The 14,733-nt window shown below is 33.7% G+C and overlaps 1 protein-coding gene across 9 annotated transcripts in view; it reads left to right on the plus strand.

Moving 5' to 3' along the window:
* LOC125048905 (tyrosine-protein phosphatase Lar) overlaps positions 1–14,733 on the plus strand; it is a 362,055-nt gene that overhangs the window by 321,548 nt on the left and 25,774 nt on the right. For all 9 annotated transcript variants that reach the window (XM_047647857.1, XM_047647858.1, XM_047647865.1 and 6 more), the window contains one exon: positions 6,626–6,736. In XM_047647857.1, the coding sequence (XP_047503813.1) occupies positions 6,626–6,736 (111 nt within the window). The remainder of the gene's footprint in view (positions 1–6,625; positions 6,737–14,733) is intronic.

Raw genomic sequence — 14,733 nt, forward strand, 5'->3', positions numbered from 1 at the left:
CTTGATATTAAGGGCTTCATACGTTCAATACTAAAGAAATATGTACACGAAAGTGTATATGTACATATCGTAAATAAACAAACACCCGCTGGGTCTGCGCTATGATTGCGAAGTACGGGTCGAGATTACGATTCATTTACATACAAATGTGAACTCCCAAGTTTGAATGGGACAAGTGTGGTGTTTTAACAAAAACCTCTTAATACGAACAACAATGACACAGGTTTAACCGGATGATTAAGGGACACGCCATGTCGCCTCCAGACATGCAAAACATATTTAAAACTTGAAGTTGAAATTTCTATACGTAGGAATGGAAGGAAGGAATACAGTTTTGAAAAACGAACCTTCTGTCGCTTGACTATAATTGGACTAGCTGTCCAATCATAGGGAAGGGATCTATCGATTCGATTTTCAAAATGTTACCTATCTAGAACTTTATAGTCGAAAAAAATCTATATTTCTCTGATATGACACAAAATATATAATATATACTAGTAGACTCGGCCAAGCGTTGCTGTGGCTAAGGTTTTTGTTACAGATGTTAAATACATAGTATCTTATGTGAAACGTTGGTACTTTCAACACAGCGCGGCGCCATCTGTTAGAATTGTGATTTGTGACTGTCAAATAATAACAGACAAATAATTAGCAATAAATTAAAATTGCGACTATAATTTGAGATTTAAACTATCCTATCTCTCAAGTTGGATCGAACTGCACATGGTGTGCAAATTTGATTGATATCGGTTCGGTAGTTTAGGAGTCCATTGAGGACAAACATTGTGACACGAGATTTATATATATTAAGATAGTAATCTTTCTTCTAGAAAAGTTCTTGATTGCCCTTTATTTGAGAACAGTAAATATAAATTTATAGTATTTTTTTAAATTGTACAGTGTATTTCCAGTTAAATGAGCGTAAAAGGCGTGCCTCATTATAAGATTAAAGTAATACGTGTAAACGCTCACTAAAGCCTATTTTTCACGGACAATTCCCGCACAATTTTTTCGAGTGATAACACGTTCGTGTCGCACGAAGCCAGGCAATAAACGAAGCTTTAAAAGCTAAAGATGACGTAGAAAAATTGAGGATTCTCTCGAATATGTCAAACGCTGTCCGAAATCCTAAGCTTCTGTAATCAAATAAAAGTATGTGGCTACGTGTTGGGACCGCGGGCTTACGTCAACCGACTTCCAAGTTTTGCACATTACATTTTATTGTATTCATGCGTGAAACGAAACGTTGTTTGTGCTTTGAGTTCTTTTATTGAGTTGACGGGGGCCGACTCGTAAGCGTGGTTTTGTTTGATGATTTGTATTCATAAGCGAATGTGGTCTAAGGGCATGAATGGTTTGTTGCTATTGGTTAATAGTTACTTTATGAATGCAAGATTAATAAATAACTTCTCTTAAAATAAAAGTTAATAAAATACAGCTATTATTGAAAAAAAAGTTCTGTATGCAAATGTTATCCTGATAATATTTAGCCACAAAAGCTCACTATATTAAATTGTCGTTATCTAGTAGGGAGTTATTTCTTGTATAGACAAGTATGTGAGCAGACTTTTAAGCCTGATACTCCATCGACTTTTTTACGTCGTTAAATGCCCATAAGATATATAAAAAATAGTCACAACAGTAAGACGCTCCATTTTGAATTCATTACGTTAAGACGAGGATTTGTATCCCGGTCTACTAATACAATCTCTAAATCATTGCATAAGGCTTACACATGTTTCTCTGAAACGTCCATTACGCGTTATTACTTAATATGTATCTAATTTGTCTACAACATATTTTTGGGCTTCATTACATATTGAAAGAAACAAATCCAAACAGATTGGAAAAAAACCTAAAGTTATTATTTACTTTGAGGTTTTGAATGTTTTACAGTAGTTTATTAATAAATCAGTTAAAAAAGTTTTGTTTAAGTATATATGTAAATAAATAAGAATCTTTACTTATAACAAAATATGGGTGTGATCAAATTTATCTTGCGCTTGGTATTTGTGGATTAGAGCTTTTCTGTGGCACACGGTGCATGGTAAAAGCAAAAGGAATATAAGTGATATATTTCTTTAAATGTAGCCATTATCTTAAGTCTAATTAAACAAAAAATCGTAAACTGTTGATTATGAGTGAGTGTGTGAGTGTGTGAATGTGTGTATACCGGAGAGTGTGGCTGAGAGATGTTATAAGCGAGCGTGCTCTGTCTGTGTTAGGTTCTGCAAAATGCACTTCCGTTACAATATTAAGATCTAATATTTCTATATATTTATTTGTAAGCCTGGACTTCGAATTACTTTAGCCCAAACGAAGATGTATGTTTTCGGTGAAAAAGTACATCATTACATACAATAACTTATTATCTGACACCTAAGTCCGATTTGTAATAGGTACTTATGAGTGTTATAAGGGGTTAAGAATGAACGTTATTACGAGGATATTTTATGACGCTATCTTCACTCCATTTAATTTAATATATGAAGTCAATATAGTCTAAGTGAAGCAAAGTACTCAGATGCGTACGCGAGAAAGCATCATCATGTTATCATTTTCCGTACAAAACTCTGTAATTCGGTCCATTATCGGAGTAGGCATTCAAGAGAGGCTGGCAGAAATCTTTTTACACGTCTCGTTATTGCGCTCCCGAGATTCTCGAGTACTGTACGGTCTCAAATAGTGTGAAACTTGTGAGTTTGAATGTTAGTTGCTAGTAATGATGAGACGAACGAAGTCTATGAACTGACCACGGAATAAATCGAACCAAGGAATCAATGAAATAATAATTTATTCTTTTAAACGTCCATCTATATTCACAAAAATACACTTTTATGTTAATATTTTTTTATATTAGAGAGTATAGGCCTCCTCTAACTAGCTCCCTCTCTCTCTATCTTGAACATTTTTCTCCCAATTTTCCCTGTTCTAAGAGACCTCTCTTACTTTTCTGTGATGGCCCTTTCCACCTTGTTACTCTGTGTGTCCATCTGCTATATATTCATGTGTGTGGTTTTTGAAGTGGGATAGTGCAGCAATTTTGTTTTCTTTCGCATAAAATGAAACAACGATACTTAAAATCGTATTAGAATCGTAATAGTAGTATTAGTCGATTTCGTTGAATAGTTAAATGTGTGGAATAGAATTCACTTACCCTATGCGATTTGTATAGAAAAGGCAGTTTTTGCCGCGCACCACCACTATGTGGAAGCTGACCACCGATGTACTTCCAAACCAATTCGACATAGGGCCTTTCAAGAAAAGAGCGTACAAATTAAAAAGCTGGCATGTAATGGACTAGTCTAATGGGCGGCGATATCACTTAAAATTAGGTGAGTTTCCTGCCGGCTTGCCCCCTGTTATATAAAAAAAAATTATTTAACTGACGAAACTATTGTACAGTTCCCAGGCCTCTAACTATTGTTACTGCGGTATTAAGGAATGCAAGCAATTTCACAAACAGCAAAGTAAAACAAAATATAATTTCCCTTGTATTTTATTAAAAGAAAAAGTTGTTCATCCCTTCACGAGAAACGTGCCCTAATATTTGACTTTCATCTCAATGAAACGGGCAGAAGCATAAGAGACAGCGGGCGGGCGTAATTAAAAGAAAAATAAGCGCTATTCATAAACGTCCAAGAGAATAGCCGCCTCGTGGCATTATAGCAACCAGCTGGCGTGACCCGCCGCCCCCTCTCTCGTAATTGCGTAACTTAACCGCCAAGGTATAATTCCCCGCAATACCAGGGGCCTTAGTTGAATGGTCAAAGAAGCTTTATCACCGTGGCCCGTTTAATCTAGCTCTTAGACGCCCCGTACCCCCTTTACGGGGTTTACTTTACGCCGACATGGTTGATTAAGTGGACGCGCTGATCTTAACGGAGACACTTATGAGCTAGTAGCGGTGTAATTAATGGCACGAATGATTATTGCTCGCTGTGATTTATGTGGGTGATGTGATGCAATGCTATCGTGACACCCTTAGATTTTTCTTAGAAGAGGGCTTTCTTTATCCGGATATTTTCACTACTGGTATTTTGAACTCGGTTGTCTACTAATATACCTAGTATATATTATAATATAAATAGCTTGAAAGCTACAAGCTACCCGCCTAATAGATTTCACATTTCAAAAGTTTATGTACTGTATATGTTATGTACTATATACTAGGATACTATATACTAGGAGATACAATTTTGGTTCCGAATGATTGCTTGAAAGCTACAAGCTACCCGGCCTTGGACGTACGAACGAGTATGTAAAATAGATTTCACATTTCAACAATTTATGTAGGTACTAATGTTACTTTGCATGACTCTGGAAGCTAAAAACTTACAGACAAAGCGCACGCTTATAGCAACTCTTAACTACACTCTCAAATACATGCGCACACACACCCACACCCTCATACATTCACACATACTTAATTAGGCTTATGTTAGATTAGTTGTAACACTTAACCTACTTTTTCTCAAAAAACTGTTTTAAACATGTACCATGTACCACTGACTAATTATTATCAAGTTACCCACAAAACAGGTACTCCCTAGCGATAGATTAAGTTTGTCACAACCTATTTACGAATAAAGTTTGTATTATTATTATATATTTAATTTGATATGAAAATAATCTGTAATTATTCACAATTACCGATTTCAAAATGTATAAAGTATCGTATGTACAAAACGCTAAGTTAAATTAACAGATGTAACATACCATGATTGTTGTTTCAAATTGCAGTTGGCTTTTAACTTGCAATTGAATTTTAGTGTTCAGAGCAGGTACACTTGTGTCTGTCAAACAGAAACTCAAACATTCTCGAGGTGTCGAAAATGCTGTTTGTCGGACATTAATACAATGATAGCGTAGGGTTGGCAATACTTTTTAATACAATGCGGTCAGTTTTTAATCAAGTCCTAATTATGGTGATATGGGTTTTATTGTGAATTCAAAGTCGGTGTTGATTTTTTATAGAACAGAGGGGGTCGCCCATGGACAGTCTTAATGCCAGAGGGCTTGCTAATATGTTGCCGGCCTTTTAAGAATTAGTTAAAGAGCATTTTTTTTTTCATTGTTTGTAGTCAGTTGCTGTAGTTGTTTGTAGTAGTAATTAAAAAACGTCTTATTATTCGTAACTAAAATAATAAAGTTTAATGCAAAGTAATAAGAATGCTTTGATGATAGTTCCGCGACCTCCGATTTCTCATAGTCTTTAACTTATAAAAAAATTTACTTTACAGAAAAATAAATAAATACAGAAATACATTAAAGAAAATCAGACGAAGGGAGCTAATTTTAATATGTTCTCTCATTCAAATAGCTTCAAATGTCATGGGCGCAAGTCAAAATACTATGTAATGTAAAATTATTTTTTTTAGTTTTATCTTAATTGTCACGAATAATCTCAAAAATCCAGTGGCAGCCCTAACACTGGATTCGACGTAATTACGTTTCCTCTCTTCACATTGTTTACTAGTTTTTTCTCTTTGACACTTTTCCGAGGGAAACTTTCGGGTTTGTACCGAGTTTTCGGACACGTACGTCGCATCGATAAATGAATACTAAATCGAGTGTAGCGGATCGATTTGAAATTCGACTCGGATCATGTTCTTATCTACTTTAAACGGTTATTGATACTAAAAGACTTTGGGCGTGGTTTGTGAATTTGAATTATATGTAAAAATAACCATCTTCTACTACTATACTACATTGACTGGAAAAATTTATACATGAGTTAAGTTCGGTGGCGGAAGGGATGTTCAATTAAATCTTGTTTATTTGTATAAAATATTTAACTTTAATACTCATACCTTCTTGCAAAATTTTCCTTTCTTTGTAATCCTAGAGTTACTTTAAAGAAATAATTAATTACAATATATCAAAATATAGTATTAAGTATACAGCGAGGAAACGCTGCCAGCGTTAAAATACAATGCCACAGGGACCAAACTTTGTTATTAGTTTCTGTTAATCGATTTTTAATTATTATTATGACTACTTTGTAGGTTAAGAATATTGTAAATACTGTTTATTTGTTATATTTTATGAAAATGAAGCCGAACCAGGCAGAATAATTTGATAGTGGAAATAATACGCGATGCTCTATTATTCAAATGAAGGCGAAATGCAGTAATGTCTAGCGTTGCCTTTCACGACTATGATAAGCTTGAAGCACGCAATATCCAAGGCGTTTTATTGAAAATATTTGCAGAAATTATTTTTTTTAATATGTTGTATGTACCTCGCGAACAGAAGCGTCCTCAAAGGAAATTCTTATAGTATCGTTTGGTTGTGTTCGACCAGTCGGCCTACCCTTGCGATTCCGGCCTCTTTAATTATGTATATCTATCAATTAATATGACATTATTATTATTATTTAATCATTATTATACAAGACTTCGCTGCAATTGGATAAAGCCTGATGACCTGTAACACATGTACTCTTACCTTCAACAGGCATCGGTCTCACACAAGCATTTCCTTCTATTACAAATAACTGTTGCTTTATTTTGTGCACTATGTATACGTATGTAAGATTTTTTGAGAAAAATAAAGATTATTTTTATTATTATAGTATATTTGTCATACTTTCTACATATATTTATATTTACATTGTTAACAGGTACCCTGCAAATAGTGAAGAGTGAGGAGGAAGATCAGGGCAAGTACGAGTGCGTGGCTGAGAATTCCATCGGTACTGAGTTCTCGAAACCCACTTCGTTGTATGTAAAAGGTAAGTTCCATACTTCTATATAACGGAAAATATATATGTATAACAAGTATTTATTGGAAATTGAAAAGTGATGACACATTCATAATATATTTGTTTAAAACTATGTGCCCGCGCGAAGTTCGTTTCGCCCTAATATGATTTTTATACATAGTCTACCTTTTTAGTAGTTATATATGAACATATGGAACGTTTTGCTATGCTACCCCATAGAGACTGTTTGCTATGACGGAATATAAACCTAAGTACTAAATAAAACTTTTTTTTTGCCATTTTTCTCCCCATACAAACTTCTTCAGAGTTCAAGGAAAAAAATAAAAAAAATACTCGAATGGTCCAGACATTTTCGAGTTTTGCGCTTAGCATCATGTTTTGCGATTAATTTTTATTCACATACATTGTTAAAAAAAATTAAACTACAGTTTTAAAAAATTTTAAATTTTTATAACTAACTCGTTAATTAAAGTTTGAGATTTAACATTAAGACTAATGATATTAGTAATACAACTTTGATCTTTAACCTTTTAAACTTTTATTTAAATTAAAATATTAATGTTGATGTATACTTGTTTTAAACTTCTTTAACTTAGCTAAGTCTAAAAGTTCCAATAGAAATAGCGATTCCAACTTTAATACTGGGTTTTATAAAGCTTTGGCATTGTAGCTATCATCATCATCCTTTTTATTTGGTCCATTTCTGGACGTAGGCCTCTTCTACTTTCGTCCAGTACGCCCTGCGTCCTCTCTGCGTCCACTGCCAACCTCCTTGAAAATGTCGTCAGTCCAGATGGGCGACCGCGCGGTCTTTTATTCTGACGAGGTCTTCAAGGTATTCTAAGAACCCGCGGGCCCATCGGTTTCTGTACATCCGCGCTATGTGGCCTGAACATCGCCACTTAGATGTTGATGCATTATAGCCATCGAAAGAATTATATGGAAGTTGAGTTTTGTACTTTGGGTGCCATATGGGTTGTCAGCAGCAGTGATAATGCCATAATTATTTAGGCAATTGGTATTGGTTTTACAGAGTAATTAGGCAGTTTGTTGTTGAAGTGCAAATGTGTAAAAAATAATACTTCTTTAGTTAAACTAATTTATTGTATTATTTCGTCTTTCCCGAGAGACTTACGTTAAAAACAGTAAATTATTAAAAATAAACTCATGAATGTTTTGTGTTTGATAAAGCTTAATTCAAATGTGCAGAACTCGCGAAAATTAACTGTCAAACTTATTACAAAGCTAGATACAAAAGTTTTCGCTAAAATGCGATTCATTTGCAAATGTTACAGTGTTTTAATAGGAAAAAACTAAGCATTTAAAGAATAGTGTCACAAAGTCCGTGATTTCGTCGGATAGTTTAATTAAAATTTAACAAGTCTCAACAGGTTGGCAGGAAAATAAACCTTTGTTCGCAGTAATTTGTAACAATTCTTTTCGTCCCCGCCGGACGTTTTTGTTTTACTTTTTGTAAGATTAAACCTTGTTTGATAGACGTTCAAGTTTTTTTTAGCTAAATGTCCACTTGAATCTTAATTCGTTTGTTGCTTTAATTAATGTTTTTGTTTATTCAATTCTTGTTTCTTCTTATTTCTTCTCAATGGAGCGTGAAAAATTTTTGCACCTTGCAACATTATTGTTTTTATTCTTAAATGCGAAGCGGTAATCTGAAACTTGTTTTTACTAAATCAATGTATAGGAACGTAAATACACAGAGTTGTATGATCTTAAACGTTTGTTTTTAAGAGATAAAAAGATGAAATTGTCGAGATTGGGCATTTAAATCCTGGCTGTGCAAAAATAGATTTCTAAATGCAATATAAGAAAAAACAAATCATAAGGAAATAGGGATTGTAAATCCAAAAATATACGAGTACAGAAATTCTGATCACCTACTTGCCTATACTAAAAAGATGTATATAATTCAGAAATTAAATAGTAAGATTCAGAGCACTAAGTATGACTTTCATACGTCGTATTGATTTTTGACCTAGTAGAGTACCTACTGGCTCTGGTATTTTATTAGTTGTCTCTGTCGTTTTTGTTGAAGAAAAAAGAGAGGACGCCTATGAAAAACCTGGGAAGGGGAAGGTTTGTAAAATAGTGGCGAGGATGAGAGACAAGTGGAAGAATTTCTACACATCTAATTGTAAATAATCTGAGCTATTCTCGAATGCACTATGGCTTTGTCGGGTTTTGTTATTGATAATATGGGCACGAAAGCTTAAAAACTTAACCATAGATAAGAATTTTGTTATACCATTTCTAACAAATGAACGGCTAGACTGATGTTTTCACTGATACACTTTTAGTTTTTCTGTTTGTTGCGTTTTATGTCACGTACCATGGAAACAGAATAATAAGTCCTATGTTTTTAATTTGAAAATGACATAACGTTAAAACTTATGCCATTAAAAAAATACATAAAAAAAAACAATTTTCAGCCAAATCGGTTCAGCCGTTCTTGAGTTATAAATGTTACTTAAGTGTAACTTACACGATTTTTTACATATATAGCTTTAATTTACATAACATCATTTACAATTAAGTTCATTTCGAAATTGAACTTTGCGTTTATTGAAATAATGGTGACGCATAAGCTCGTTTATCATTGCTTGGTGATTCGCCAAAACAAAGTGCTATTGATGATCATTGCTGTTGTGGTTTCGACGACGCCTGAGCACACAAACGATATAACTGATTCGCCTCGGACACACGATTGTGTCTGCATGAATGATTCTGTTCATTTACGTGTGAATATTCAGGTTGCTGATATCGCGATATTTGACTCAAGTGATGGTTGATTCTCTTCTGTGCTGTTGAATATTTGGGTTAGTATCATACCATTACATATGAAAAACTAATAACAGGACAATAATAAATTTAAAAAGGCGCTCCACGAATTAAGTTTGGTGGCTGTTGTTGTAATTGGATATCTTTATATATATAACTAGCCGTTTCGCGCCCGCTTTGCTGGACGAATTAAAATAAATTTTATGTATCATTATTTTATTTTTTTTTCATATTTTTATTATTCTTCTTTTTAACTTCCCGCTAAGAAAATTGAAATATTTCGAAAATCGAGTTTTTAACAGATGTTGACGTTTAGAGGTTCTAGGAAGCCTCTCCGAATGATTCCGCGGTGAAGTCCGTATGGATAAATTTTCATAAAAGTAAAACAGCAATAAAAAAATAATAACCATCTAGGAAAAATTTTGCATCGAATGGTGGTAGTTTCATGTCGATACGATCAGTGGTTTAGGCGTGATTGAGCCTCAAACGAAGACCATTTTCATTATATATATATATAGATTCTTCTGTGAGTGTGTATGTCACTGAACTTCTCTCAAACGACTGGACCGATTTTGATGAAATTTTTTGTGTGTGTTCAAGGGGATCTGGGAATGGTTTAGATTCACAAATCAGCCCGGCAGGTGGCGCTGCAGTCGGTACTTTCATGCTTTAATATCCTAATTGAAATATCATGCAGGACAACGTCTGTGGGGTCCACTAGTATTCAAATAAAACACTTTGAAGCTGGGTAACAACTGACTTTAATGGTTTAAAATATGAGCTTATAACTAACATAGAATTACGGGTAGTAGCTTATCTAAGCGTTCACAAATCTAAATGACACTTATGTCATTGGACCTTATTGGAAACGAGAATAATATAAAAATACAATTTGAGTGTGGTAAAAACTAAAGGGCTCAATATTGGCTTCAAGTGTGCGATGATTGTTCACATTTTGTTTACGCTTCTAATCATTAAGTAAAATATTTATACGTAACTTAACTGAAGTTAGGTTACATAACTCACGTAACAATAATTAAAATTATGCACTTTTAACGTAAAATTATAAAAAGACAATTAGTTCTAAAAAAAAAGAGATAAAAGGGGAATGGAAAATATGGAGGAGGCTTTACCCTAAAAGGAGCCATACTAGACCGCAAAAACACTAACTTAAATTTTTACAACTTATAATACTAACACAGCTAATACTCATATTAGAAATTGTAAGTCACCAATTTTTGTATGGATTAAATAAATAAGAGGTTACCAATTTTTTTGCTCATGTGTTGTAATAACTATATTTGATTAAAGTTGCTAAGGTGTTTTTTATTCTTGATGGCCTATTTATAAATACGTAGGTCTAAGAATAGGTCGTTATCTGTTTTTCATACCCGTAAATGATAGGGATGGCCAGTTTTTTTTTTTTTGGACCAATTTAAAATTTTTATAATTACGCAATAAAAATACATATAACTCTTTTTACCTAGGTGAGGGGTACCGGGTTCGATTCCCGGTTCGAGGGCAAGTTTTAATTTAATTTAAATTTGTTCTCGGCCTTTGGGAGGGTTATGCGGTACCGGGCGAGTGCTTAAACCGTACATGGAGGACACGGTCGTATTTCTAAAGACAAGCACGAATTATAAAAAATCCTATACTTGACGCTGGCTAATGCACAAATCGTGCCATAAAAAAAACTCTTTTTACCAGCCACCGTTTTAATCGCAATCACCGTATAATAATCAAATCAACGTGTGCCGAGTCAGCTAGTAAAATATATGTACAAACACTACATTTATTAAGGTCCTACTAAATATATGAAGAACTAAACGCAAGTCACGCTCCATTGCTCAAGCCGAATTACGAACCTACGTCAGTGTCGCGTTGTGTCAGAGCGTATCACTCTCGACAGTCCGATGTTTTTGTGTAAATAATATATAAGAAATCTTATTTCGAAATTTAACAAATAGTTAATGTAAGCTTTGATACGTATGGAAAATGGAAAAGTCGTTACAAATAATACCGGATGTTAATAATATTTTAGCTTTACTATTATTAATTATTTTAATACTCGCGTGCGATTCTCATCCCTCAGGTCGTAGGTTCGATCCCCGGCTGTGCACCAATGGATTTTATTTCTATGTGCGCATTTAAAATTTCCAGTAAAGGAAAATATCGTGAGGAAACCGGCTTGCCTTAGAACCAAAAAATCGAAGGCGTGTGTCAGGTACAGGAGGCTGATCACCTATTTGCCTATTAGATTGACAAATGATCATGAAATAGGTACAGATATATGAGGCCTAGACCTAAAGGTTATAGCGCCACTGGTGTTTGTTTAACTTTGTCTTACATTTTTGTGTCATGACCGTAGCGGAGATTCGTAGTCTCTGCTTACTTCATTGGGATAAAATCGTGAATACATAAAATAAAAATAAGTTGAATCCTTTATTCATCTCTCAGTCGTCCCAAACTTATGTATTATACGTATAACAATAAAAAAAAACTCTCTCTCCGCCTAAAAATAAGACCTACTGAAAATTCTAACAAAAAATACCTTTTATTGCAAAGGTAATATTAATTTTTTCCGTCTGAAAGCCACATCCCTCACTGTCAGAGTTTACGAGAAGTAATGATTAAAATAAACAGCACAGTTTATTAAGCGTTGTCTACTTTCATTAAAAAATATCAAACAGTTAAGTAGGTTAGGTATTTTTTTTGATTTCTGTATTTGTGTCCAGTAAATGATGAAAATAGTAATTTATTGATCTACATGATAAGATAAACAGTATTAATATATAAATAGTTAAGCTGTTATCGTGCTATTTCCAATCCATAATCGTGTGTTGGTACTCGGTTTTGCACGAATAGATTTTTCTATGTGCGTACTTTTTCATAATCTTGAGAAATTTGTCCTTTGAACCAAAAATGTATATTTTTTTATTATTTATTAATTAATTACAGTTTCCCACATCATACATAATACTGTATCTATTAGATAAACATAAATGTTACAAAATAAAATTCAATTAAAATATGTACAATAAATATACTACAAATTTTTTGTTAAGCAGGAAAAAAATTACCAGCAAAACAGCGGATTAGGTATGAAACAGGCACTTAACAACGCCAATGCAAAATTAAGGTTGTCATAAAAATACGATTTTGCAGCAACAACATCTTGCAGTTTGTTTGAATTATTTTTCATAAAAATTTATACAAAGAACAATTTTTTTTTAAAATGTAATAGGAGGCAAACGGGCAGGAGGCTCAGCTGATGTTAAGTGATACCGCCGCCCATGGACACTCACATTGCCAGAAGGCTCGCAAGTGCGTTGCCGCCCTTTAATAATTTGTACGCTCTTTTCTTGAAGGACCCTAAGTCGAATTGGTTCGGAAATACTTCAGTGGGCAGCTGGTTTCACATAGCGGTGGTGCGCGGCAAAAACTGCCTTAGAAAACGTATTCACTTGTGATAGAAGTAAAGTCTTTGATATGACATCACAATAGCGGGTGACGTATTTTTTTGTCAAAGCAAGTTTAGTATATTCATAACGTATTCTACCAAGGCATAGCGATATTTTAGGTTATACCGTGTGTGTACCAAGGATAACTAATAGAACAGAGGCCAAACGAGCAGGACAGCTGTTTAGTGATACCACCGCTCATGGGCACTTACAATTCCAGAGGGCTACCGGGTTTTTAAGAATTGGCACTCTCTTTTCTTGAAGTTCAATTGGTTCGGAAATACTTCAGTGGTCAGCTAGTTCCACAGAGTAGTGGTGTGTGGCAAAAAACTTGGATAAAATTAATAATGAATGCATATTAAAATAATTCCTAAAAGGTAATTGTTTCAAAAATATTCCATGTACTTATTATAAACCTTTGTACAATCCCGTAGCAGTTTTTGATAATAAAATATGAAAATTGAGGTGAGCATTCACGACTAATTTTAATTATGAAAACATTGTGACGTCACGCCGCGGACAAGGTGGCCGTGCGAAAGAATAATTTCCCACAAACGCTGTGTTGTACAGTCAGCAAAAATGCAAAGCCAAAAAAGATTGTTATGCAAAAACTTACAGTTGTTTTTGGTGAGGAATTTGCTATTGATCTAGCGTAGTTACAGATTACACTCACTCTTGACTCACGTGCTCCCACTCATTCGTGCACACACGCGTCTTGTAAAGTGTTTAAAAAAATTAACTATGTATTAGGTTTTTTAAACTGGGAACCCTGACACATGTATTTTTTACGTAAAGAGAATCCCAAATCATTGTTGTTTATAATGAATTAACTCTTTTTAATTTTTATTTTAGCTTTTTGTGACCAACAGGTTACTTTGTTAATTGTATTAAAGGGGTTTGACACCACAACAATAACAAGATTAAGGTCGAGTTAGACCTAGTCTAGGCATAACAGAATAAAAATACCTTTTAAGGCGTTCCTTAAATTAAATATACTTGCGGAATAAGCAGACTGTCAAGTGCTCAGATTTTTTTTAAATAGTTTTGTGCAAGAAATATTCGTCGCAATTTTGTTTTGCTGATCGTACTCATTTGTACAATAATTCAGAACAACTCTTTTAAACTGCAGCTTATTGTTATAAGCTTTTAAAGCGTTTAAGCTTTTGTATGGGACAACATCGGTCAGTGAAGTATAAATATATAAAAACTGCTTGAATCGTTTTAACTCTAACCTAACTAAATCAAACCACATACCATAATCATTTATTAAGTAATAGATTGAAAATGATCACAACTAAATCATAATACAGTGGAAAAACTCTCTATAACGTAAAAATGAGTTAAATTTGTTTGGTTTAACACAAAACACAAGACACATACTATAAAACATTCTCTATGACGAATAAATATTTTCATATTTAGACATTAACAACATACTTATGTGTAATTGTTTTTATAATCAGCTTATAAAACTAACCTATTGAGGTGCCAAAATTTCTAAGAAAGACACGTGAGGTCATAAACAACCGTCTCGCCTTTGTTATTGTTAATTGCACAACACGTTTACCATTATTCTTAGATTACATTGCCTGTAGGAAATTTTGGTCTCAATTACTAAACACACCATCGTCACCTATATATATATAAATTATTGTAATTAGTAAAAAAAAATTTTTTTTTCTCTTCCCTCGCTATAACGAAAAAAAATGCTCGGTTCCTGAAATTTGTTATAAAGTTTACACAGTATAT

Source organism: Pieris napi, chromosome 4 (genome assembly GCF_905475465.1).
Source record: "Pieris napi chromosome 4, ilPieNapi1.2, whole genome shotgun sequence".
Classification (NCBI taxonomy): domain Eukaryota; kingdom Metazoa; phylum Arthropoda; class Insecta; order Lepidoptera; family Pieridae; genus Pieris; species Pieris napi.